This window comes from Salvelinus sp. IW2-2015, linkage group LG4q.1:29, assembly GCF_002910315.2.
Source record: "Salvelinus sp. IW2-2015 linkage group LG4q.1:29, ASM291031v2, whole genome shotgun sequence".
NCBI classification, from domain to species: Eukaryota; Metazoa; Chordata; class Actinopteri; order Salmoniformes; family Salmonidae; genus Salvelinus; species Salvelinus sp. IW2-2015.
The window spans coordinates 72,244,121-72,271,249 of NC_036842.1; the positions used below are offsets into that span (position 1 = coordinate 72,244,121).

The following is a 27,129-nucleotide window of genomic DNA, read 5'->3' on the forward strand; positions in this document are numbered from 1 at the left end:
GTTATGTTGTGAGAAATATCTGTGGTTCATAACTAGGTTATGAGGTGAGCTTAGTTTGACTACCCAAACTGAAATATTATGGGGCGGTTTCCAAATTAAGCCTGGARTTAAAAGCAATGTCAATGAATATTCTCCACTCAGCGTGCTTACGGGAAACCTGCCCAATGAGTATAAACACAATTAAAGGACAATAACATGACTACGGTAAACAAAGTCTATCAGTCAAAATATGTTTAATGAGTGATTAAAACATGAATTGTCAATGCTATATAAGTCCATTATCCCGTTGGGAGATCTTTTCTTTAAATAATATCTCCAAGTTTCTTTGGCAACAGGTGGTCACATTCAAGTAGTCCATCACAAAAGCTCACAGAAGACCTGAGCATAGCCTACACAACATTCCTTCACAACATCTCAAGCGGTGTTAAGTCCAAAGTCAGAACATCGGAAATTGTAAAATGGTCAGCTTCTGAAAAGGTTGCAGCATCTGAAATGGTCAAAGGAGTCACTAAGGTGAAATGTTTGTTTTTCCTCTCCTCTCCCTCATCCATCCACCCATCCATCCACCCATCCATCCATGCAGCCTCTGTGTACCATTTACTGTACGTCCCAGATCTCGCAGAGGAGGGGTGTGAACTTGTGGTCGCTCATGCGCCAGGAGGTGAGCATCTCAGCATGGTGGTGGTTGAGTGTCCGCAGCTCAGTCAGACGGCCCAGGAGACGGGCAAAGTGCTGGGGCTCCAGCGGGTGCTGCATGGCACAGAACCTCCTGAGCACCTCCAACATGGGCTCCTGCAGCCTCTCCACCGCCTGCTGGCCCTTCACGTACGGCCGGTCTGTAGAGGAGATGAAAGGGAAGTTCAATATTTTACAACTAAATGATAGATCGTTTCTCACCCTGAAAGTAGTCTATGGAGAAGGAGAAACTGTATTTCATAGTTCGGTTTACAAACTTCAAATAACTTTAGCCATCGCTAGCTGAGAACGAGTGATAGGGGGCATTCAACACATTTTTAAAAAGGCCCAATCACCTTTCAGTAAGGTCAAACCAAATAATCAAGTTGATTTTTGTTGATTTGACAATGACATTTTAACTTGTGCCACATGCCCAGGTGGCAGCTCACCTGGTGACAGGATGGTAATGGCGGTGAGGAGGGCGTGTTCTTCCTGCATCATCTGGAGTTCCCCGATGCTTTTATAGAAGGTGAACATGGGTGTAATAAACTCCTCTGATATGCCTGGAAAACATGTGGAGGTGCATGATCAATACACAACCACTGGATGGCAGTGTTGTCCATAGATGCAGTATGGATCACAGGGGAATGGGTTCAAACATTGTTCAACGGCATAGATAATATACTGATATCTAGTATAATTCCCATAACGTCCCACTGTAATGAACCAAAATATGTGATATAAAATTAAAGGTAGTATACCATTTGAGGATACCATAAAAAAAATCCTGAGAGCAGGACAACCTCCARCTACCACCACTACTACCACCAAAACCATTTTAGAAATCCACCCAATCCAGTCAGTCAAATCACAGAGCCATAAGCCTTCAGAAATGCCAGGAGCGCACAAAGAGGGAGAGAGGGGGACAATAGAGCTCTGGATGTTTAGATAAAGAACAATAGCCTCTTTAGACATCTCTCTCTTTTCCCTCATACTGGCCTTTAGCTTGAATGTCTCTCAACTAATCCATTCACTCAGGACCTGCACCAAGGGATGTAATGACGCACACAGAGCAGCCATCTCTACCACTCTATATTCAACTGTCCAACCGGGGGTATGAAAGTGACAGCTCAGATATGACTGCATATTACAGCAATACAGTAGGCTTTAGATATCAAGGCAGCCAGACTGCTGCACTCTTTAAAAAATACATGAAAGTGAGTTTCATAAATAAAGATGCGGAAAGAAATTTAGTTAGGGATTACTATGAAGATTTCCTAACAACAACAAAAGGTCCAATCATCGATTCACAAATATGGGCTTTCTCTATTAAAAGTAATTATTGTAATATCCCAGTTAGCAAACTGGTTTCAGTGAGAAAACTGGTTTCAATGATGTCATTTCAACCAGCTTTGCCCGCTGGGGTAATGTGTTGTCTTGTGTACTGTACACACAAATCAGAATATCAAAGCCAGATCCTCTCGTTTGATGTGTTATGACCAGTACAATTAATTGGATGTTTAGTGAATTATTCATGCTACCTTACACCACACTGCCATCCGATACCCAACACTACCAGCATTTATGGACGATAAATCATGTGCATAGTTCTAACTGATCCAGTCTAGCTAGCACCTGAAGACAGCCCTCTTTTACCACCCCACCTGGCACATTGCCCATACACGCTCACAATGGAATGAAATGCTATCCGGTAGGCAGGGGTCCGTTTACACGGGTAACCCACACCTGGCCAAGGATCAACAGGTCAGTACACTGCTAGGCTGCCAGTCTCCTCGTCAACTAGATCGTCAGATAAAGCAGTCCTATCCATTATTCACACCAGACCTGTGTGTGTGTGTGTGTGTGTGTGTGTGTGTGTGGTGTGTGTGTGTGTGTGTGTGTGTGTGTTGTGTGTGTGTGTGTGTGTGTGTGTGTGTGTGTGTGTGTGTGTGTGTGTGTGTGTGTGTGTGTGTGTGTGTGTGTGTGTGTGTGTGTGTGTGTGGGGGGTGGATGAAAGGCCGGATGCCTATCAATGTCATGAATGTTTCATGCCAACCATGGATTGTGGTAAAAATTTGTTTGACATGTTAAGGTGATGTTCATGTTGATGAATGAGCTGAAGATGTTTCTGAGGATCATGATACTGATGATAATGATAACCTCCGTTTAGTTCTAATAGCAGTAGTAGACTTGTGGATGGATATTGGAATATTGTTGTAGTATTTTCACTTGTATGTGCCAGTTTCCCAGTATGAACGCACCACTCTTGCGTATCCTGTCCTCCAACACCTCTGTGTGTCCATGGGGCAGCTTCCTGGTAAACACCTGTGCTGAGCGCAGGAACATGGCCTCCACTGCCGAGCCCTTCAACAGTGCTATCTGATCCTCATGGTCCAGGGCTGAGAAACCTGCACACATGCACCCACCCACACACAAATGCACACAGACACACACGTACACAGACACACACACASAGTCAGGGGAGYCTATTGCAGGGAGGAAGGCGAGAATGGAACCTCTATGGTTTGTGAGAAATTAAAAATAATGAAATGTAAAAAATCCTCTTTGCAAATAAAACTATGCTAAATAAACTCACTCAGTAGATGCCTCAACAACAGAAAGAGATTAGTTAAGGAAGACCTTTCCATTTCAATGTAATATAACAGAGTTGGTTTGGTGAACAARGCTTGTGTGATGAGTTACATTGCCTGAGACATTCCTTGTCTTGCTAAGATTATTGAGTCCTTGGTAAATGTCCAACTTTGTTATTTGTTTATCTGAGAAATGTATTTTGAATGTAAACTAATCAGGGTTTAGGCCTGGACATAGCATATTACAGCAACCACTGTAGGGGTTGCTGTAATGACAGCCTACCCCGACAAAACCCGGACGACGCTGGGCCAATTGTGCGCTGCCATATGGGACTCCCAATCACAGCCGGAAGTGATACAGCCTGGAATCGAACAAGGGACTGTAGTGACGCCTCTTGCACTGAGATGCAGTGCCTTAGTCCGCTGCGCCACTTCTTGTCAATGCTTTAGACACTAAAATGAAATGTGCTGCTTTGTTTGTGGACCTGTCAAAAGCTTTTGATACTGTTGATCATGCTATTTAATTTAATAAGTTGTCCTCGATAGGACTGAGTTCTGACGCCTGTTCATGGTTTCATGATTATCTTAGTGAAAGAACTCAGGCCATCATGATTGATGGGATTTAGTCTGAATTTCTCGAAGTGCATAAAGGTGTACCACAGTGGTTGATTTTGGGACCTGTTCTCTTCCCTATTTATATAAACACCACTGGTCAATCTGTTAAAAATTGTTAACTTCATCTATCTTCGGCTGATACTATTTTGTACGCTATTGCCCCGGCTGTTGATCTGGCTGTGTCAGAACTACAGTCAGATTGTATTGCTATGCAGGAATCCCTTGCTGATTGAAAACTTAATACGGACAAAAGGAACTACATGTTGTTTTTAAACTCTCGTAAGAATGTTTCAGATGAACTACATTAGATGGTTCTCCAATTGAACGTGTTCCCGCATATAAATACTTAGGCATTTGGATTGATATGAATTTGACTTTTAAAAAACATATAGATGAGCTCGTTAAGATGCTAATATTTAAAGTTGGCTTTTTCTACAGAAACAGATCGTGCCTTTCTCTAAGCAATAGGAAGCAGATTATTCAGTCAATATTTTTATCTGTTCTTGATAATGATGATATTATTTGTCAAAGTGCAGCTGATACTACTCTTAAACCCTTGGATGCTATCTACCATAGTGACCTTTGTTTTGTTACAGTTCACAGTTTTGATACTCATCACTGCATCCTGTGTCAGAAGGTTGGCTGGACTTCGCTAAAGACCTGTCGATCTCTACATTGCTCCCTTTTCATTTACAAGGCCCTACTTCATAAACTTCTGTCTTATCTAACTTTGCTGTTGAAGTAGACACCTGAGTTGCCTAACCCATTCACAGGATTGGTTAACTCTTCAGGTTCCCAGGGTCTCCACCGAGCTAGGTAACTCTGCTTTTCTTTAATGCACCGTATTGATGGAACAACATTCTAAATACATTTCAACTTAATGTTGTGGTGCCGTTCGGGCTTAAAGCATTGATTGGGGACTTATTTGTGGAGGAATGTAACTGTTTTTCTGGGTGATTTGTGATGTTTTATTTGTGCTTCCCATGACTGTGTTTTTGTATTTTAATGTGTATATATGTATATTTTGTGTAACATGTGTATTTTTGTGTTGTATTGTGCAGGGCACATTTGAAAAAGAGACCTAGGTCTCATATGTCTTCCCTGGTCAAATAAAGGTAAGTTAAAAATAACAAAAAATACAGTCTTGAATTACAATGATGACCGATGTCAACACCCGCTCGGTACTATTATGTTAAGTCATACAAGCTATTTGTTGCTATGATGATGCCAAGGAGCCGATTAGACTATAAGTATGGAGTACCGAGGTACAAAAGGCCAGAGGTTGACTGATAATTGATGTTGACTGATAATCCATGGGAGTAATCTATTTATATAAACATTTTATGTATTGAAAATATTGGCATGATCATCGTAGCCTAATAGATGTCCAGACCTGGAATGTTTTTGGTAAACTCCACCAGCACTTGAACATGACTGGTGGCCATCTCTGTCAAAAGAAGGAAGTTCTCTTCTGCATTGAACTGCTCTTGTAGCTGGAGAAACAACAAGGGCACACAAAAGGGAGATAATTACAGAATGTGTGTGGGGTGACACTGCTGGCTGATAAGGAGCTTTATGTAACTTCATCTACGACTTGAGGGGAAAAAACTGTCTGACTTCTACTTGGATAGAGAGCATGTAGTGTAAGTCACATCTATTCTGGGATACGTTACAAGGGTATCTTACTGTCTTCCATGAACTATGAATATGTCTGAGTTGTAAAGCATACACTATGGCTTGGTGAAAAACACACCCCATTGGGCACATGCTGGTTAAATCAACATTGTTTCCACATCATTTCACTGATATTACGTTGAATCAACATGGAATAGACATTGGATTGACATCTGTGCCCAGTGGGACAGAATTTGCTAGAATTGTAGGAGATATCACGTACCAGTTTTTTGGCCATGTCTTGAGGAATTCGATGTTTCTGATAAGCTTCTACGATGAAGCTCAAGAGAGCCTGTTGCTCTTGACTGAGTTCAAGCTTCTCCTGAAATAAAACCATTAGCTATCCGTTTTGAATCTCTTCGGTGTAACACTAGGGCTATTTATGAGTCATACTTTGTAAAGTGGCAGTCTTAGCTGTGAGTAATACAATCCCTTGGTGGCAACAGGACTTTAGACATGCTTAAATATTCATGGTTTACTTAAACACTGGGCTTATGGGGATCACAGACAACTGCAGCTGAGGAACCTTTTTTTCCCTCATTTTCYTGTAATTCCCATATGCAGTAACCAGTGTAGGGCATTTATATTTAGTTAAAAACAAGTAGACAATCAAAGAAAAAAACAAATAATAACTATTTTTTTTACAATTCAAGGTATTTCAGGAAAAAGTTAGTTTTGCTGAGTATATAAACATCTAAAATAATTTTGTTGATAGTATTTAGATTCCTCAATTGGGAATCACTGACATGTCTCCCATTTTGAAGAGCAAAAAAACATTCTAAAGAGTAAAAGGGGGAGAGTTTACCTTCGACAGTTTGGTGGTGGAGGTGACCTGTTTGGTGTCTCCGTTGTCTCCCCCCTCTGTCTCGTCCCCGGTGGACTGTCCTGGTGAGACCTTGGGGTTTTTCCTCAGCCTTTTAGATTTACACTGGATCTCTGTCAGCAGACCTGTGGGCATTGATGATGGGTTCAAACACAAAGTGCTGAAGGAGAATTTCACCCTTACTTCTTCAATAATTATTATCTTTGTGAATGCACTGTAGCCACTGTAGTTTGATATTTTATTCAATTGGCTTCACCGTATAGCTATGGGTTTGAGAAAGTTGGTTAGCACAGATGTAAAGTTCAGATAATTAGGGAATTATTTTCGATGACTGGGGATTTCTCCATTATTACAAATTCTATCAGTGTGATATTATTCTAAATTATACAACCCCTGTATTTAATGTAGGGAGTATGTCAATGTTACTCCTTTCAGTAAAGTTCTGACAAACCAGGGAAAAATGATGATCAGTGTTTCATTTGAATGAAGACCTTCAGAATTGGCTCTTTTAACATTGAGATCAAAGGAGACTGCGAGATCAGGCCATGATAGCCATCCAGGCCTGCCTAACAAATAGCTTTGGGAGTCATCGGAGGGAGCACTGTAGCGCCAACAGACAGGGCTGTTGAATGCCTGCTACCTGCAATATTCATCCCAACTTCCTACAACATTTATGAGCAACATGAGCCCAACTCCTTCCTCCTGCTCTCCTGACTCCCCCCACCTCTCTCTCTCTCCCTCCCTCCCTCTCTCCCTCTCTCTCTTTTCCTCCCTCCCTCCTATCTTTCAACCTTTCAACCCGGGCGCCGAAGAAGTGGATATCGATTAAGGCAGCCCCCCACACCTCTCTGATTCAGAGGGGTTTGGTTAAATGCGGAAGACACATTTCAGTTGAAGGCATTCAGTTGTACAACTGACTAGGTATCCCCCTTTCCCTTCCCTTTCCCTTTCCACAGTTTTTCCTTTAAGAGCAACAATGGTGAGACCTTTCTATTGTGAGAGGTATGACACATTTTCCCTCGGTGGAATTCAAAGCAGTCGTGTCAGAATCCACAAAGACAGTTCTCTGCTTGATCTGAGACTGCCTCCAGTGCATTGAAAGAACAGTATGACACTATCACACAGTCTTATGAAGAGATAGTCAGGGGGTCAGGCTCACAGCTAGACACGTCCATCACAGTAAGACACACGTCAATCACAGCTAGACACAAGTCAATCACAGCTAGACATGTCAATCAGAATCAAATACTGAGAGTGAGATAGCTCTGTTATAATCATGTTGATCCTAAACTGATAAAAAGTAAATGGATATATGAATGGTAAAATGCAATACTATTGAAGAAATCCAAGATAATTAAAAATAATTAAAAAATAATTAGTAGACTGCAAATTGACCGCAAGTAGCCCAAAGAGATATAATATTTGACTAAAACATAATAATTTCAAACCTTGCTTAAATTTGCATATACGATCACATATATCTCTATATTCTCTACAGGATCAGTGTCCCACCCGTGGGACAGTTGAGCTAACATGCGCTAATGTGACATATATCTCTCTATATCTCTTTATTATGCGTGGGAATACTTTGGAACAGATTTCCAAAATTATAATCACTTGGAGCTGATTTGCTGATGTTTTTACAGTCTTTTATGTCCAACCCAATTATTATTATTTTTTTATTTGAAAAAAACTGGGGGTCCAATYAATTCGGCCCGCGATCTGCCAGTTGGGGAACCATGCTCTAGCGGGAAAGAGCAGGTGCACATATTCTTAAAGGAGGTGCCCTTAGATATGTCCGTACTTCAGTTGAATTAAAACAAAGGGTTTGAATATGAATTTTTGTACGCGCAGGTAATACCGTATAGTATGTGCATCAAGTAACAAGTACCATGAGTTAATAAAATCTACAATATAGTCTCTCAAGTAATAAATGCACATAATAGTATATCAAAGAGATGGGGTTATCACCAAATGAATTTCCTGATGTTAGCAAGATATTCTGTTGCACATAAGAAATAGCAATATGGTTAGTCACGCAGTACACTCTTAGAAAATTATTTAAATCATTTTCTATCTACAACTTCAAAGAGTTATTCGGCTGTCCCCATAGGAGAACCCTTTGAAGAGCACTTTTGGGTTCCTTATCAAACCCTTTCCACGGAGGGTTCTACATAGAACCCAAAAAGGGTTCTACTTGGAACCAAAAAGGGTTCTCCTATAGGGACAGCCGAAGAACCCTTTTGTAACCTTTTTATCTAAGAGTGTAGGATATCCATGCATCTGCAACTCAGTGGCATGTATTCACAGATACCAAGGGAAGCCAGGCTTTTAAATAATAATAATAAACTTTCGTCTCTCTCTCTCTCTGTGTGTTTTTATAATTTTCCGTCAATTTGCAAGTGGCTGAATCCCACCGGAGAAATAATCTGAGCGAGGGAAACAGTGCCCCTCTGTTTCAGTATGTGTAGCCCATGTATCTGATGCTGTCTGCACCAAAACAGTATGATATGTTGCAGCTGGAGCATTTGATTGATTGATGCCAGCAAGCATTTGGCCTCCCTTGATAATAAAAAAATTAAACATTTGCCAATCAGCGTTGAGCTCACTCACTACCGAGTTCCAAACTGCCTCTGGAAGCAATGTCAGCACAAGAACTGTTCGTCGGGAGATTCATGAAATAGGTTTCCATGGCCGAGCAGCTGCACACAAGCCAAAGATCACCATGCACAATGCCAAGCGTCGGCCGGAGTGGTGTAAAGCTCGCCACAATTGGACTCCAGAGTAGTGGAAATGGTTCTCTGGCGGGATTAATCACGCTTCACCATCTGGAAGTCCGACGGATGGATCTGGGTTTGGCGGATGCAAGGAGAACGCTATCTGCACCAATGCATAGTGCCAACTGTAAAGTTTGGTGGAGGAGGAATAATGGTCTGGGGCTGTTTTTCATGGTTCGGGCTAGGCCCCTTAGTTCCAGTGAAGGGAAATCTTAARGCTACAGCATGCAATGACATTCTAGACGAATCTGTGCTTCCAACTTTGTGGCAACAGTTTGGGGAAGGCCCTTTCCTGTTTTAGCATGACAATGCCCCCGTGCACAAAGCAAGGTCCATACAGAAATGGTTTGTCAAGATCGGTGTGGAAGAACTTGACTGGCCTGTACAGAGCCCTGAACTCAATCCCATCGAACACCTTAGGTTGAATTGGAACGCCGACTGCGAGCCAGGCCTAATCACCCAACATCAGTGCTCGACCTCTCTAATGCTCTTGTGGCTGAATGGAAACAAGTCACCACAGCAATGTTCCAACATCTAGTGGAAAGCCTTCCCAGAAGAGGGAAGGCTGTTATAGCAGCAAAGAGGGGGCCAACTACATATTAATGCCCATGATTTTGGAATGAGATGTTTGACAAGCAGGTGTCCACATACTTTTGGTCATGTAGTGTAGCTAGCTAACTTAGCTGGTTCATTGTTGCCCATGCGAGGATGTTAGGCTAGCAAGAATTTTAGCTAGGTAGCCTATGACAACAAAAACTAAAAGCATACTCTATGACAGAGCCATAGACCGTTTTGCCAACATGAAAGAGAGTAAGATGGCTTTGGTGTTCAACTACTCTACAAGTGTTTTACTTGCACGCTCACGCACGCACACACAAGCACACAGAAATCAGTACCATTGACAGCCACATGATATTTAGCAGCATTGATTGGACTAAATCATTTTTGGTATCTTTAAGTTTGTTTTCAGTGTATTAATCTAAGCATATATAGCCTTGTTGATTTGATGATGTTTAAATGTCTGTCACGCCTACTCCCGCTCCCCCTCTACAGCGCTCGAAGTCGCCAGTCTACTAACCACCGGTCCTGGCAACCATCATTACGCACACCTGCTCCCCATCATTATGCACACTTGTTCCCCATCATTACGCACACCTGCTCCCCATCATTACGCACACCTGGACTTCATTACCTTCCCTTTGTTTAGCCCTCAGTAGCCTTAGTCATCAGGCAGTATTGGTTTGTTTTCATTCACGGTCTGTACACTTCTCATGTTTTGTTTATCGGCATTCTTCATTATTATACTCACCTTCTGCACCTGCTTCCTGACTCCCAGCATTTACGTGACAATGTCTAAGAAGAAATGGTGCTGAAATAGGCAGTGCTCCTGTTCTCTTTGTGCTGACTTGCAGTAACTCCTTGTTTCTAAATCAGTAGTCGTTTAATAAACTGTCGAAAACATTAACTTGCATGAAATATTTGCTTTGTGGACTTCACCGGACAGATGTTGCTCTCCGGTTCTGTGATGAAACAAACGTACAGTGGGGAGAACAAGTATTTGATACACTGCCGATTTTGCAGGTTTTCCTACTTACAAAGCATGTAGAGGTCTGTAATTTTTATCATAGGTACACTTCAACTTGAGAGACGGAATCTAAAACAAAAATCCAGAAAATCACATTGTATGATTTTTAAGTAATTAATTTGCATTTTATTGCATGACATAAGTATTTGATACATCAGAAAAGCAGAACTTAATATTTGGTACAGAAACCTTTGTTTGCAATTACAGAGATCATACGTTTCCTGTAGTTCTTGACTAGGTTTGCAGCAGGGATTTTGGCCCACTCCTCCCTACAGATCTTCTCCCAGATCCTTCAGGTTTCGGGGCTGTCGTGGGCAATACGGACTTTCAGCTCCCTCAGATTTTCCTATTGGTTCAGGTCTGGAGACTGGCTAGGCCACTCCAGGACCTTGAGATGCTTCTTACGGAGCCACTCCTAGTTGCCATGGCTGGTGTGTTTCGTGTCGTTGTCATGCTGGAAGACCCAGCCACGACCCATCTTCAATGTCTCCTTCTGAGGAAGGAGGTTGTTGGCCAAAGATCTCTGCGATACATGGCCCCATCCATCCTCCCCTCAATACGGTGCAGTCGTCCTGTCCCCTTTGCAGAAAAGCATCCCCAAAGAATGATGTTTCCACCTCCATGCTTCACGGTTGGGATGGTGTTCTTGGGGTTGTACTCATACCTTCTTCTTCCTCCAAACACGGCGAGTGGAGTTAGACCAAAAAGCTCTATTTTTGTCTCATCAGACCACATGACCTTCTCCCATTCCTCCTCTGGATCATCCAGATGGTCATTGGCAAACTTCAGACAGGCCTGGACATGCACTGGCTTAAGCAGGGGGACCTTGCGTGCGCTGCAGGATTTTAATCCATGACGGTAGTGTGTTACTAATGGTTTTCTTTGAGACTGTGGTCCCAGCTCTCTTCAGGTCATTGACCAGGTCCTGCCGTGTAGTTCTGGGCTGATCCCTCACCTTCCTCATGATCATTGATGCCCCACGAGGTGAAATCTTGCATGGAGCCCCAGACCGAGGGTGATTGACCGTCATCTTGAACTTCTTTCATTTTCTAATAATTGCGCCAACAGTTGTTTCCTTCTCAAAGCTGCTTGCCTATTGTCCTGTAGCCCATCCCAGCCTTGTGCAGGTCTACAATTTTATCCCTGATGTCCTTACACAGCTCTCTGGTCTTGGCCATTGTGGAGAGGTTGGAATCGGTTTGATTGAGTGTGTGGACAGGTGTCTTTTATCAGGTAACGAGTTCAAACAGGTGCAGTTAATACAGGTAATGAGTGGAGAACAGGAGGGCTTCTTAAAGAAAAACTAACAGGTCTGTGAGAGCCGGAATTCTTACTGGTTGGTAGGTGATCAAATACTTATGTCATGCAATAAAATGCAAATTAATTATTTAAAAATCATACAATGTGATTTTTCTGGATTTTTGTTTTAGAATTCCGTCTCTCACAGTTGAAGTGTACCTATGATAAAATTTACAGACCTCTACATGCTTTGTAAGTAGGAAAACCTGCAAAATCGGCAGTGTATCAAATACTTGTTCCCCACTGTATGTGTAGTTCATTTATTCTGCCACTATGCGACTGTTGTCTTTTTGTTGTCATGGCCTTATTATATCATGGTGGCGTATGAATGAATTTAACCTGTCTAGGACAGGGGTTCCGCTAGCGGAATATTTATATTTAGAAATATTTAACTTTCACACATTAACAAGTCCAATACAGCAAATGAAAGATAAACATCTTGTGAATCCAGCCAACCTGTCCGATTTTTTAAATGTTTTACAGCGAAAACACCACGTATATTTATGTTAGCTCACCACCAAATACAAAAAAGCACAGACATTTCTTTCACAGCACAGGTAGCTTGCACAAAACAACCAAACTAACCAAGAACCAACCAAACTAACCAGGAAACAAACTTCATCAGATGACAGTCTTATAACATGTTATACAATAAATCTATGTTTTGTTCGAAAAATGTGCATATTTCAGGTATAAATCATAGTTTTACATTGCAGCTACCATCACAAATAGCACCGAAGCAGCCAGAATAATTAGAGAGGCAACGTGAAATTCCTAAATACTCATCATAAAACATTTATGAAAATACATGGTGTAACAGCAAATGAAAGACAAACATCTTTGTGAATCCAGCCAAATATTTCACATTTTTTAAGTGTTTTACAGCGAAAACACAATATAGCATTAACAGTGGGGAGAACAAGTATTTGATAACGCTGCCGATTTTGCAGGTTTTCCTACTTACAAAGCATGTAGAGGTCTGTAATTTTTATCATAGGTACACTTCAACTGTGAGAGACGGAATCTAAATGAAAAATCCAAAAAATCACATTGTATGATTTTTAAGTAATTCATTTGCATTTTATTGCATGACATAAGTATTTGATCACCTACCAACCAGTAAGATCCGCCTCTCACAGACCTGTTAGTTTTTCTTTAAGAAGCCCTCCTGTTCTCCACTCATTACCTGTATTAACTGCACCTGTTGAACTCGTTACCTGTATAAAAGACACCTGTCCACACACTCAATCAAACAGACTCCAACCTCTCCACAAGGCCAAGACCAGAGAGCTGTTGTAAGGACATCAGGGATAAAATTGTAGACCTGCACAAGGCTGGGATGGGCTACAGGACAATAGGCAAGCAGCTTGGTGAGAAGGCAACAACTGTTGGCGCAATTATTAGAAATAGAAGAAAAATAGAAGAAGTTCAAGATGATGGTCAATCACCCTCGTCTGGGGCTCCATGCAAGATCTCACCTCGTGGGGCATCAATGATCATGAGGAAGGTGAGGGATCAGCCCAGAACTACACGGCAGGACCTGGTCAATGACCTGAAGAGAGCTGGGACCACAGTCTCAAAGAAAACCATTAGTAACACACTACGCCGTCATGGATTAAAATCCTGCAGCGCACACAAGGTCCCCTGCCTCAAGCAGGCGCATGTCCAGGCCCGTCTGAAGTTTTGCCAATGACCATCTGGATGATCCAGAGGAGGAATGGGAGAAGGTCATGTGGTCTGATGATTCAAAAATAGAGCTTTTTGGTCTAAACTCCACTCGCCGTGTTTGGAGGAAGAAGAAGGATGAGTACAACCCCAAGAACACCATCCCAACCGTGAAGCATGGAGGTGGAAACATCATTCTTCGGGATGCTTTTCTGCAAAGGGGACAGGACGACTGCACCGTATTGAGGGGAGGATGGATGGGGCATGTATTGCGAGATCTTAGCCAACAACCTCCTTCCCTCAGTAAGAGCATTGATGATGGGTCGTGGCTGGGTCTTCCAGCATGACAACGACCCGAAACACACAGCCAGGGCAACTAAGGAGTGGCTCCGTAAGAAGTATCTCAAGGTCCTGGAGTGGCCTAGCCAGTCTCCAGACCTGAACCCAATAGAAAATCTTTGGAGGGAGCTGAAAGTCCGTATTGCCCAGCGACAGCCCCGAAACCTGAAGGATCTGGAGAAGGTCTGTATGGAGGAGTGGGCCAAAATCCCTGCTGCAGTGTGTGCAAACCTCGTCAAGAACTACAGGAAACGTATTGATCTCTGTAATTGCAAACAAAGGATTCTGTACCAAATATTAAGTTCTGCTTTTCTGATGTATCAAATACTTATGTCATGCAATAAAATGCTAATTAATTACTTAAAAATCATACAATGTGATTTTTGGGATTTTTGTTTTAGATTCCGTCTCTCACAGTTGAAGTGTACCTATGATAAAAATTACAGACCTCTACATGCTTTGTAAGTAGGAAAATCGGCAAAATCGGCAGTGTATCAAATACTTGTTCTCCCCACTGTATATTAGCTTACCACAATAGCCAAAAACACAACCCATTTATCAGCAGCAAAAGTTAGCGATCGCAAAAAAAAGCAAAAGATATATAATTTTTCACTAACCTTGACAAGCTTCATCAGATGACAGTCCTATAACATCAGCTTATACAATACACTTATGTTTTGTTCGAAATGTGCATATTAGAGCTGAAATCCGTGGTTATACATTGTGAAAACGTAGCAACTTTTTTCCAGAATCTCCGGATATATTTCTGACACTCACCTATTCTGACCAAATAACTCATCATAAACTTTACTAAAAATACATGTTGTACAGCAAATGATAGATACACTAGTTCTTAATGCAATCGCGCGTGTTAGAATTCTAAAAAATAACTTTAGTACGACATACAGCTTACGTTAAGCGAGACAGCGCCCAAAATCAGGACGGAAAAATATACTAAACATTTTCGGCAGAAATACGAAATAACATCATAAATGGGTGCTACTTTTGCTGAGCTTCCATCAGAATCTTGTACAAGGGTCCTTTGTCCAGAATAATCGTTGTTTGGATTTAGAATGTCCTCTTCGTCTGTCGAATTAGCAACCAAAGCTAGCCAAGTGGCGCGAAGCTGTCCATCGTCACCAAACGCAGAGAACGGAACACGCCAAAACTCCCGATAAACTTTCAATAATCTGATAAAACTATATTGAAAAAACATACTTTACGATGATATTATCACATTTATCAAATAAAATCAAAGCCAGAGATATTAGCCGTCTATAACGAAAGCTTTTCAGAAGGCAATCCAGAGTTCCTTCCCGCGCCTTGCTGAACAAAGGAATTGGGGTCATGTCATTCCAAGAGCTCTCTTTTGACCTCAGATAAAGCTAGACACCCCATCCACCTCTCACTGCCTATTGACATCTAGTGGAAGCGGATGAAGTGCATGTATAGCCATAGATTTCAAGCAAATGAATAGGGAGGCCCTGGAACAGAGCCTCGATTTCAGATTTTTCACTTTCTGAAAGGAAGTTTGCTGCAAAATTAGTTCTGTTTTACTCACAGATATGATTCAAACGGTTTTAGAAACTTGATTCGGTTTCGGTTTTCTATCCAATAGTAATAATAATATGCATATTGTCGCGCAAGAATAGAGTACGAGGCCGTTTAAATTGGGCACGATTTTTCCCCAAAGTGAAAACAGCGCCCTCTATCCCAAACAGGTTGATGGTTTATGGTTTGTTTTGACTATTAGTCCCTTTCCTTATTCATTATACCAGTACTTCGCAGTCTGTACCATTAAGAGTGGCATCATGGGTACAGTATCATGGAGAACAGCTGTTGGCGGGGGCTGATACTCACACTCTGCCTGATACTCACACTCTGCCAGCATGCCCATCTCTTTGCACTTCCGGAGACGACACTCCTGGCACTTCCTCCGCATGTACATGTCCATCTCACAGGTCCCTCCATTCTTGCACTTGTACACAGCTTTCTTGGTGATGCTCCGCCTGAAGAAGCCTGAAGGCAGTGATCAACACAATTACCCAGTGACCTCAGTCTTTGGTCATATGATGAAATACTATTGATATTATGTACTGTAAAGGTGGAGTGTCCTTGAAACTGATTAGCTCAATAGAAATATTGGAATAAACCTGATAGACTTGCCCTACAAATACTATGACACGATACAGGTACACGGTCACCCATGAATTACACCTTTAATGGAATGATGGCATTGGATTTTTGGTTGATCTATACAATCTGCCCTTTGCCTTGACATATGCTCAAGTGATGCTTCAAACCATTAACATGAACCCCTTTCAACAGTGTAACTCATAGTTCTAACAGGTAATTAGACATTCAAGCGCAGGGTGATGAGTACAATGACACGCATTAACATTGCTTAGCTCAGGTTCCCTCCACCATTATACAGATGAAAGCTGACAGGGAACCCTATCCAGAGGGTGAACCAACGAGGGACAGTCTAACCTCAAACCTACACTCAGACATGAGGCAGGACAGCCAAGTGACCACATCCTTGGCATTGTCCACCCCAACAGGGTGGAATTACACTTGCACACATTCACCTGGGGTTTTACACAAAATAGAATAAAACAATGTTGTCATAAAACAGTTAAAGATAGATTGTTAGTTGTGGTTTGTCACTTTGGGTGTGACTGAGCTCGTAATTTGTACATGGTGCTGTAAAGTAATGCTTACTCTTGGCACTGTGTGAAGTCCAGAAACAATACATACATTTTTCCTTGTCATGAGGAAATATAATATTGATCACCTTCTGAGTGTTTGTCATACCAGTGGAGGATGAGTGTAAGTAGAAACAAACAGTGGTGAATGGAAAGAGACCTCTGTTAAACAAAACACCAAAAAGTGTTATGACATTTGGCGACAGTCATTAGGACAGAATTTATGCGTCCACCGCAGTCTGTGCGCGTCTTGGTGTCGGCCACTCTTCTCTCCCTTCGCAAAATGTCTGTGTTCTAGTCTAACCACATCACATTTTAGAGAATAGGCTATAGTTCACCACCTATTTTCAAGCCCATTCGCTGATTTCCCATAACTCTGACATTTGGTCATGATAGAAAGCGGTGTAATAACCGACAGTTTTCTTGACATTTTGTTTTAATTATTGTGATGGGCTCATGTTTTACCGGTAAGGCATACCCCCACTCTTTATTTTGCCGGGACACCAGTACCAGACCGTATCGCCTTACTTGACCCTGCAGTGGAGTAATCTTCAAAAGAACTGAAGATTAACAGAACCTCATCACCACCAGGTCACCTAATGTGATCTATTTTCATTCATGTCCTCTATGAACGCAACGCCAGTCGAAAACAACATTCTTATCAACTACAAGTTCTTTTCAATAACACATTTCCTATGAGTCACTTGTGGGCTCAACATCTCTCCCTCCTCACAATTGAATTTCCCCTGTGGAACATCATTACTAAACCAACAAGCCGGAAGGCTTAATGAGCCAAATTAGGACTGGAAATTAGGACTGGAAATGCAATTTAGTGCTTCAAGTGTTCAGCTGTTAACAAGACTTTATATCACACATGTGCATGTAGAATCACCTCACCAGAAGTGACAGCCTTTTAGAAGATGTGAGCCGATCCATCGAGGGCTTCTCAAATGCTGAATGTTGAAGACGCTATTCTTTGGCGCTATCTTTGCAGTCAGTAGCACTTCAATGTCTACAGCTATGATCTAGATGTTCTTACAAAAAATAATGGTGCTGGATAGCTGGAGTTTTACAGGCTCCTGACCAATTCTGCTATTTAGTGTTTTTTTTTTACACTTAATATTTCTGCCATCGTTTCCWATGAKCGAAAAGAGCWTCTCGACATCAGAACAGCATTCACTAACCTCGATTTGGAGGAAGAATTCTACTTCAACGAGTCGGCAGTGCAGGACATACTGCTCATCCCGGACCAGGCCCTAATCCCCGAGACTTGGAAGAGAAAAAGATGGCGCAAACAAAAACATGCTCATCGAGTGGACGCACTCTTAGTGGACACACTCCTACCATCATGTCATCTGTGCAACTAGAGGCTAACAACTCTGGTTCACCTTTACTCCACACAGAGATGCATACAAAGCTCTCCCTCGTCCTCCATTTGGCAAATCTGACCATAACTCTATACCCCTGATTCCTGCTTACAATCAAAAACTCAAACAGGAAGTGTCACGTTCCTGACCTGTTTTCTGTTGTTTTGTATGTGTTTAGTTGGTCAGGACGTGAGCTGGGTGGGAATTCTATGTTGTGTGTCTAGTTTGTCTGTTTCTATGTCCAGCCTAATATGGTTCTCAATCAGAGGCAGATGGTAATCGTTGTCCCTGATTGAGAATCATATATAGGAGGCTTGTTWTGTGTTGGGATTTTGTGGGTGTTTGTTTCCTGTCTCTGTGATTGTCTGCACCAGATAGGTCTGTCTCGGTTTTTGCACATTTTGTTATTTTGTATGTTGTTTGTAGTGTTTTCACTTGTTCTTTATTAAACATGTTGAACACTAGCCGCGCTGCATTTTGGTCCAATCCTTGCTACTCCTCTTCGGATGAAGAGATGGAGGAAAGCCGTTACAGGAAGTACCAGTGACACGCTCAATACGGAAGTGGTCACATGAAGCGGATGCTAAGCTACAGGACTGTTAAGCTAGTACAAACTGGAATATGTTTCAGATTCATCCGATGGCATTAAGGAGTTTACCACATCAGTCACTGGCTTCATTAATAAGTGCATTGACAACGTCATCCCCACGGTGACTGTACGTACATATCCTAACCAGAAGCCATGGATTACAGGCAACATCCACTCTGAGCTAAAGGCTAGAACTGACACTTTCAAAGAGCGGGACAATAATCCGGACACTTATAAGAAATCTCGCTACACCCTCAGACGAACCATAAAACAGGCAAAGTGTGAATACAGGACTAAGATCGAATCCTACTACACCCGGGTCTGACGCTCGTCCAATGTGGCAGGGTTTACAAACTTTCACAGATTACAAAGGAAAATCCAGCCTCGAGCTGCCCAGTGACACAAGCCTACCAGACAAGCTAGCCTTCTATGCTCGGCTTCAAGGCAAGCAACAATGAACCATGCATGAGAACACCAGCTTTTCCAGACGACTGTGTGATCACGCTCTCCGTAGCCGATGTGAGTAAGACCATTAAACAGGTTAACATTCACAAGACAGATTACCAGGGCGCGTACTCAGAGCATGCGCTGATCAGCTGGCAAATGTCTTCACTGACATTTTCAACCACTACCTGATCCAGTCTGTAATAGCTATATGTTTCAAGCAGACCACCATAGTCCCTGTGCCCAAGAACGTCAAGGTAACCTATCTAAATGACAATCCCCGTAGCACTAACATCTTTAGTTATGAAATGCCTTGAAAGGCTGGTCATGGCTCACATCAACACCATAATCCTAGACCCACTCCAATTAGCATACCACCCCAACAGATCCACAGATGATGCAATCTCTATTGCACTCCACACTGCCCTCTCCCACCTGGACAAAAATAACACCTACACTACCGTTCAAAAGTTTGCGGTCACTCAGAAATGTCATTGTTTTTTTAAAGAAAAGCACATTTTTTGTCCATTAAAATAACATCAAATTGATCCGAAATACAGTGTAGACATTAATGTTGTAAATGACTATTGTAGCTGGAAACGGCAGATTTTTTATGGAATATCGACCTAAGTGTACAGAGGCTCATTATCAGCAACCATCACTCATGTGTTCCAATGGCACGTTATGTTAGCTAATCCAAGTTTATCATTTTAAAAGGCTAATTGGTCATTAGAAAACACTTTTGCAATTATGCTAGCACAGCTGAAAACTGTTGTTCTGATTAAAGAAGCAATAAAACTGACCTTCTTTTGACTAGTTGAGTATCTGGAGCATCAGCATTTGTGGGTTTGATTTCAGGCTCAAAATGGCCAGAAACAAAGAACTTTCTTCTGAAACTCGTCAGTCTATTCTTGTTCTGAGAAATGAAGGCTATTCCATCTCGTACAACTATTCCCTTCACAGAACAGCGCAAACTGACTCTAACCAGAATAGAAAGAGGAGTGCGAGACCTCGGTGCACAACTGAGCAAGAGAATAAGTACATTAGAGTGTCTAGTTTGAGACAAGTCTCACAAGTATTCAACTAGCAGCTTCATTAAATCGTACCCGCAACAGGGAAGAGGCAACTCCGGGATGCTGCCCTTCTAGGCAGAGTTGCAAAGAAAAAGCCATATCTCAGACAGACCAATAAAAATAAAAGATTAAGATGGGCAAAAGAACACAGACACTGGACAGATTAACTCTGCCTAGAAGGCCAGCATCCTGCAGTCGCCGCTTCACTGTTGACGTTGAGACTGGTGTTTGCGGGTACTATTTAATGAATCTGCCAGTTAAGGACTAGAGCGYGGGGGGGGGGGGGYMRWKRSTCACACCTYKRKTMTTTCACCTGTCTTTGTGATTGTCTCCACCCGCCTTCAGGTGTCGCCCATCTTCCACATAATCCCCTGTGTATTTATTCCTGTGTTCTGTTTGTCTGTTGCCGGTTCGTCTTGCTTGTTCGAGTCAACTAGCGTTTTGTGTCTCAGCTCCTGCTTTTTCCAGTCTCTCTTTTCTCGCCCTCCTGGTTTTGCCCCTTGCCTGTCTTGAATCCGAGCCCGCCTGCCTGACTACTCTGCCTGCCACTGACCCTGAGCCTGCCTGCTGTCCGGTACTGTTGACCCACCACTGGTTTACTGACCCCTGGCTTTCCTTGACCTGTCTATCGCCTGCCGCCGTTGAAATATTAAACTATTGTTTATTCGACGTGGTCTGCATCTGAGTCTTACCTTCATACCTGATAACAGCTCAGCGTTAAACACCATAGTGCCCTCCAAGCTCATCACTAAGCTAAGGACCCTGTGACTGAACACCTCCCTCTGTAACTGGATCCTGGAATCCCTGGCCTCAACATGGGGGCCCCTCAGGGGTGTGTGCTTAGTCCCCTCCTGTACTCCCTGTTCACCCACGACTGCATGGCCACACACAACTCCAGCACCATCATTAAGTTTGCTGATGACACAACAGTGGTATGCCTAATCATCGACGACGATGAGACAGTCTATAGAGAGGATGTCAGAGACTTGGCAGTGTGGTGCCGAGACAACAACCTCCCCCTCAATGTCAGCTAGACAAAGGAGCTGATCGTGGAAACGGATGGACTGCAAAGATAGTGCCAAACCCCCAGTAACATCGACAGGGCTGTAATGGAGCTGGTCGAGAGCTTCAAGTTCCTTGATGTCCACATAACTAAGGGTCTATCAGGATCCACACAGTCGTAAAGAGGGCACGACAATTCCTCTTCCCCCTCAGGAGGCTGAAAAGATTTGGCATGGGCCCTCAGGTCCTCAAAATGTTCGACAGCTGCACCATTGAGAGCATCTTGACTGGCTGCATCACCGCTTGGTATGGCACCTTCTTGGCATCTGATCGCAAGGCGCTACAGAGCGTAGTGGATACGGCCCAGTACGTCACTGGGGCCGAGCTCCCTACCATTCAGGTCCTCTAGACCAGGCAGTGTCAGAGGAAGGCCCTAAACATTGTCAAAGACTCCAGCAACCCAAGTCAAAGACTGTTCTGTCTCCTACCGCACTGCAAGTGGTACCAATACACCAAGTCTGAAACCAACAGGACCCTGATCATCTTCTACCCCCAAGCAAATAAGACTGCTAAATAGTTAGTTACATAGTTAAGCAAATAGCTACCCAGACTATCTGCATTGACCCTTTTTGCACAAACTTTTTTTGACTCATCACATACTCTACTGATACTGTTTATTATCTATCCTGTTGCCTAGTCACTTTTTTCCTAGTTATATGTACAGTACCAGTCAAAGGTTTGAACACACCTATACATTGAAGGGTTTCTCTTTATTTGTACTATTTTCTACATTGTAGAATAATAGTGAAGACATCAAAACTATGAAATAACACATATGGAACCATGTAGTAAACAAGAAAATATATTTTATATTTCTGATTCTTCAAAGTAGCCACCTGTCACGTTCGTTATAATGAGTGGACCAAGATGCAGCGTGGTATGGTTCCATCCTCTTTATTAGGTAGTGAAACTCAGAGAAACAATAAATCGCAAAACGAAACGTGAAGCTACTAGAGTGCTCACAGGCAACTATACATAGTCAAGATCCCACAAAGCACAATGGGGAAATGGCTGCCTAAATATGATCCCCAATCAGAGACAACGATAAACAGCTGCCTCTGATTGGGAACCATACCAGGCCAACATAGATCATTAATCACCTAGATAACTCACCCTAGTCACTGTCACGCCCCAACCAACATAGAGAATAAACAGCTCTCTATGGTCAGGGCGTGACACCACCCTTTGTCTTGGTGACAGCTTTACACACTCTTGGCATTCTCTCAACCAGCTTCATGAGGTAGTCACCTGGAATGCATTTCAATTAACAGGTGTGCCTTGTTAAAAGTTAATTTGTGGAATTTCTTTCCTCCTTACTGCGTTTGAGCCAATCAGTCGTGTTGTGACAAGGTAGGGGTGGTAAACAGAAGATAGCCCTATTTGGTAAAAGACCAAGTCAATATTATGGCAAGAACAGCTCAAATAAGCAACATGAAGATCAGTCAATGTGTAACATTTCAAGAACTTTGAAAGTTTCTTCAAATGCAGTCGCAAAAACCATCAAGCGCTATGATGAAACTAGCTCTCATGAGGACCACCACAGGAAAGGAAGACCCAGAGTTACCTCTGCTGCAGAGGAAAAGTTCATTAGAGTTAACTGAACRTCAGATTGCAGCACAATGCTTCACAGAGTTCAAGTAACAGACACATGTCAACATCAACTGTTCAGAGGAGACTACGTGAATCAGGCCTTCATGGTCGAATTGCTGCAAAGAAACCACTACTAAGGGACACCAATAAGAAGAAGAGACTTGCTTGGGCAAAGACACGCAAGCAATGGACATTACACTGGTGGAAATCTGTCCTTTATCTGATGAGTCCAAATTGGAGATTTTTGAATCCAACTGCTGTGTCTTTGTGAGACGCAGAGTAGGTGAATGGATGATCTCCGCATGTGTGGGTTTCACCGTGAAGCATGGAGGAGGAGGTGTGATGGTGTGGGGGTGCTTTGCTGCTGACGCTGTCAGTGATTCACTTATTATTCAAGGCACACTTAGCCAGCATGGTTACCACAGRATTCAGCAGCAATATGCCATCCCATCTTGTTTGTGCTTAGTGGGACTATCATTTGTTTTTCAAAAGGACAATGATCCAAAACACACCTCCAGGCTGTTTAAGGGCTATTTGACCAAGAAGGAGAGTGATGGAGTGCTGTTTACATCATTAAAATCATCAGTTTATGCACACTTCTATTCAGTGATACTATCATTTAATCTATGCCTCTTTCTTTTCTCTTACAGATATTCTGTCAGAACAAGGTAGCCCTCTGCTCCAGCACCAGAAGTCTTACCCTTCACCAGCTATCCCAGCATGCAATACCCCTCTGTGGAGCCCACCATGTCCTCCCCGCCATACTACTCCAGTCAGAACTACTACCCCCAGTACAACAGCGATGAGTGGTACTCACCCACAGGGATGTATCAACTAGAGAAAGGACCCTAGAGGGCACTTATAATGCTGAAATGGAAGAGGCGTCCACCATAGTGCCTGCGGGTGCAATAGGACCGCACACATCCCACACAGGCAGTGTCAAAGGGGAGGAGCTGTGTGTGGTGTGTGGGGACAAGGCATCCGGTATCACTATAATGCTCTTCACCTGTGAGGGGTGTAAAGGTATCAAAAAATGATACAAAAATTGTCACACGCTTTGTAAACAACAGATGTAGACTAACAGTGAAATGCTTACTTACGGAACTTCCCAACAATGCAGAAAGACAGAAAATACAGAAATAATAGAAAAGTAATAGCACAAAATAATAAAAGTAATATTAAATACACAATGAGTAATGTTAACTTTGCTATGTACACTGGGTACCAGTACTGAGTCGATATGTAGAGATTTGAGGTAATTGAGGGAGATATATTCAGTACCAGTCAAAGTTTGGACACACTTAGTCATTCAAGGGTTTTTCTTTATTTTTACTATTTTCTACGTTGTAGAATAACAGTGAAGACATCAAAACTATGAAATAACACATATGGAATCATGTACGTTGAAGTCGGAAGTTTACATACACCTTAGCCAAATACACTCAGTTTTTCACAATTCTGACATTTAATCCTAGTAAAAATTCCCAGTCTTAGGTCAGTTAGGATCACCACTTTATTTTAAGTATGTGAAATGTCCAGAATAATAGTAAAGATAATTATTTATTCAACTTTTATTTATTTCATCACATCCAGTGGTCAGAAGTTTACATACACTCAGTTAGTATTTGTAGCATTGCCTATTAATTGTTTAACTTGGGTCAAACGTTTGGGTAGCCTTCCACAAGCTTCCCACAATAAGTTGGTGAATTTTGGCCCATTCCTCCTGACAGAGCTGGTGTAACTGAGTCAGGTTTGAAGGCCTCCTTGCTCGCACACGCTTTTTCAGTTCTGCCACAAATGTTCTATGGGATTGAGTCAGGCTTTGTGATGGCCACTCCAATACCTTGACGTTGTTGTCCTTAACATTTTGCCACAATTTTGGAAGTATGCTTGGGGTCATTGTCCATTTGGATGACCCATTTGCGACCAAGCTTTAACTTCCTGACTATTGTCTTGAGATGTTGCTTCAATATATCCACATAATTCCCTTCCTCATGATGCTATCTATTTTGTGAAGTGCACCAGTCTCTCCTGCAGCAAAGCACCCCCACACACTGATGCTGCCACCCCTGTGCTTCACGGTTGGATGGTGTTCTTCGGTTTGCAAGCCTCCCCCTTTTTCCTCCAAACATAACAATGGTCATTATGGCCTAACAGTTCTATTTTTGTTTCATCAAACCAGAAGGCATTTCTCCAAAAAGGACGATTTTGTCACAATGTGCATTTGCAAACCGTAGTCTGGCTTTTTATGGTGGTTTTGGAGCAGTGGCTTCTTCCTTGTTGAGCGACCTTTCAGGTTATGTCGATATTGGACTTGTTTTACTGTGATATAGTACTTTTGTACCTGTTTCCTCCAGCATCTTCACAAGGTCCTTTGCTGTTGTTCTGGAATTGATTTGCACTTTTCGCACCAAAGTACGTTCATCTCTAGGAGACAGAATGCGTCTCCTTCCTGAGCGGTATGATGGCTGCGTGGTCCCATGGTGTTTATACTTGCGTACTATTGTTTGTACAGATGAACGTGGTACCTTCAGGCATTTGGAAATTGCTCCCAAGGATGAACCAGACTTGTGGAGGTCTACAATTTTTTTTCTGAGATCTTGGCTGATATCTTTTTGATTTTCCCATGATGTCAAGCAAAGAGGCACTGAGTTTGAAGGTAGGCCTTGAAATACATCCACAGGTACACCTCCAATTGACTCAAATTATGTCAATTAGCCTATCAGAAGCTTCTAAAGCCATGACATCTTTTTCTGGAATTTTCCAAGCTGTTTAAAGGCACAGTCAACGAGTGTGTGTTAACTTCTGACCCACTGGAATTGTGATACAGTGAATTATAAGTGAAATAATCTATCTGTAAACAATAGTTGTTAAAATGACTTGTGTCATGCACGAAGTAGATGTCCAAACCGACTTGCAAAAACTATAGTTTGTTAACAAGAAATTTGTGGAGTGGTTGAAAAACGAGTTTTAATGACTCCAACCTAAGTGTATGTAAACTTCCGACTTCAACTCTAGTAACCAAAAAATTTTGTTAAACAAATGAAAATACATTTTATATTTTCTTTCCTTCAAAGTAGCCATCCTTTGCCTTGATGACAGCTTTGTACACTCTTGGCATTCTGTCAACCAGCTTCATGAGGAATGCTTTCCAACAGTCTTGAAGGAGTTCCCACATATGCTGAGCACTTGTTGGCTGTGTTGTTTCATTAATCTGATGACTGTTTTTTATCTAATCAACTAACTACGTTTAATTGTTTCCCGATTAAATGAATCATGTAACACTTAACTCATTAGGAATTGGGCACCACCAGAGCAGTTCTTTAAAGAGTTACCATCTCCCAAATTAAACTCTAAAGGTCTTTACCTATTATCTCCATAAACAGTCAGCGTATAATCATAACCTCGTATCATATCATCATTCTGAACAGTCGTAACCTCCTGCATCTGCAAAAAACCCAGCTTTACTTATGATTCATAACTACACAAATTGGTTTAATTATTTATTTACTAGCTAACTAAATGGTAACACAGGATAAACATACATACTTAATACATTTGAAACAGGTCCCTAGGACTGACACAATATGGCGGCTTGTTACAAAAGAGATGGAGAGGGGAGTGGGTAGAAAGTGACATAGACATAATACTTTGGTACATTTAGAAACCGCCACCCGTTTGGAGTAAGAAATCTTGAATGTATTTATGTGTAAATGTCTTGGTTCTTTGTGAATTTCTGTCAGAGCCAGGCGTTCTTGGAAAGGGTGTAGGGCCTTTTTTGCGGTGCGCTTGTAAGGCACTGATTGTCCAAATGTGTCCCCACCCGTCTTTTACTGTTGCTCTCCTCTGCCGTCACCCAGCATCAATCAATCACAAATGTATTTAGAAAGCTCTTCTTACATCAGCTGATGTAACAAAGTGCTGTTCAGAAATCTAGCCTAAAACCCCAAAACAGCAAGCAATGCAGGTGTAAAAGCAACGGCGACCCGTTGGCATCCGGCGACCCGTCATGTAGTCCTGAACAGAACTACAGAGCTCACTCTACTTCCACTCGCTCTGAAAGATGATTCTTTGAAGATCGATGGTGTGTGGATGGTTCACAGTGGGGTGATGAGAGTAGCGTACCACGGTATTTCGAGAAGAGTAGTGGAATAGTCCCACTTAAATTTGCTTTTCGAGATACTTTACTTTGGACAGCTAATCAGCCGTACCAGTGATTGTCCGGAAGGTGACGTTAACGTCTCTACCTTGTGTAC

The 27,129-nt window shown here is 42.2% G+C and overlaps 1 protein-coding gene across 4 annotated transcripts in view; it reads right to left on the bottom strand.

Moving 5' to 3' along the window:
* Positions 1-216: 216 nt before the first annotated feature.
* LOC111962494 (bile acid receptor) overlaps positions 217-27,129 on the bottom strand; it is a 43,492-nt gene continuing 16,579 nt past the window's right edge. For 2 of the 4 annotated variants that reach the window (XM_023985616.2, XM_023985621.2), the window contains 7 exons: positions 15,904-16,062; positions 6,361-6,503; positions 5,779-5,877; positions 5,275-5,374; positions 2,937-3,083; positions 1,125-1,238; positions 217-836 (listed from right to left, as the gene is read on the bottom strand). In XM_023985616.2, the coding sequence (XP_023841384.1) occupies positions 598-836; positions 1,125-1,238; positions 2,937-3,083; positions 5,275-5,374; positions 5,779-5,877; positions 6,361-6,503; positions 15,904-16,062 (1,001 nt within the window). In that variant the 3' untranslated portion in view covers positions 217-597. The remainder of the gene's footprint in view (positions 837-1,124; positions 1,239-2,936; positions 3,084-5,274; positions 5,375-5,778; positions 5,878-6,360; positions 6,504-15,903; positions 16,063-27,129) is intronic. The other 2 variants (XM_023985620.2, XM_023985618.2) reach the window with 2 other exon arrangements.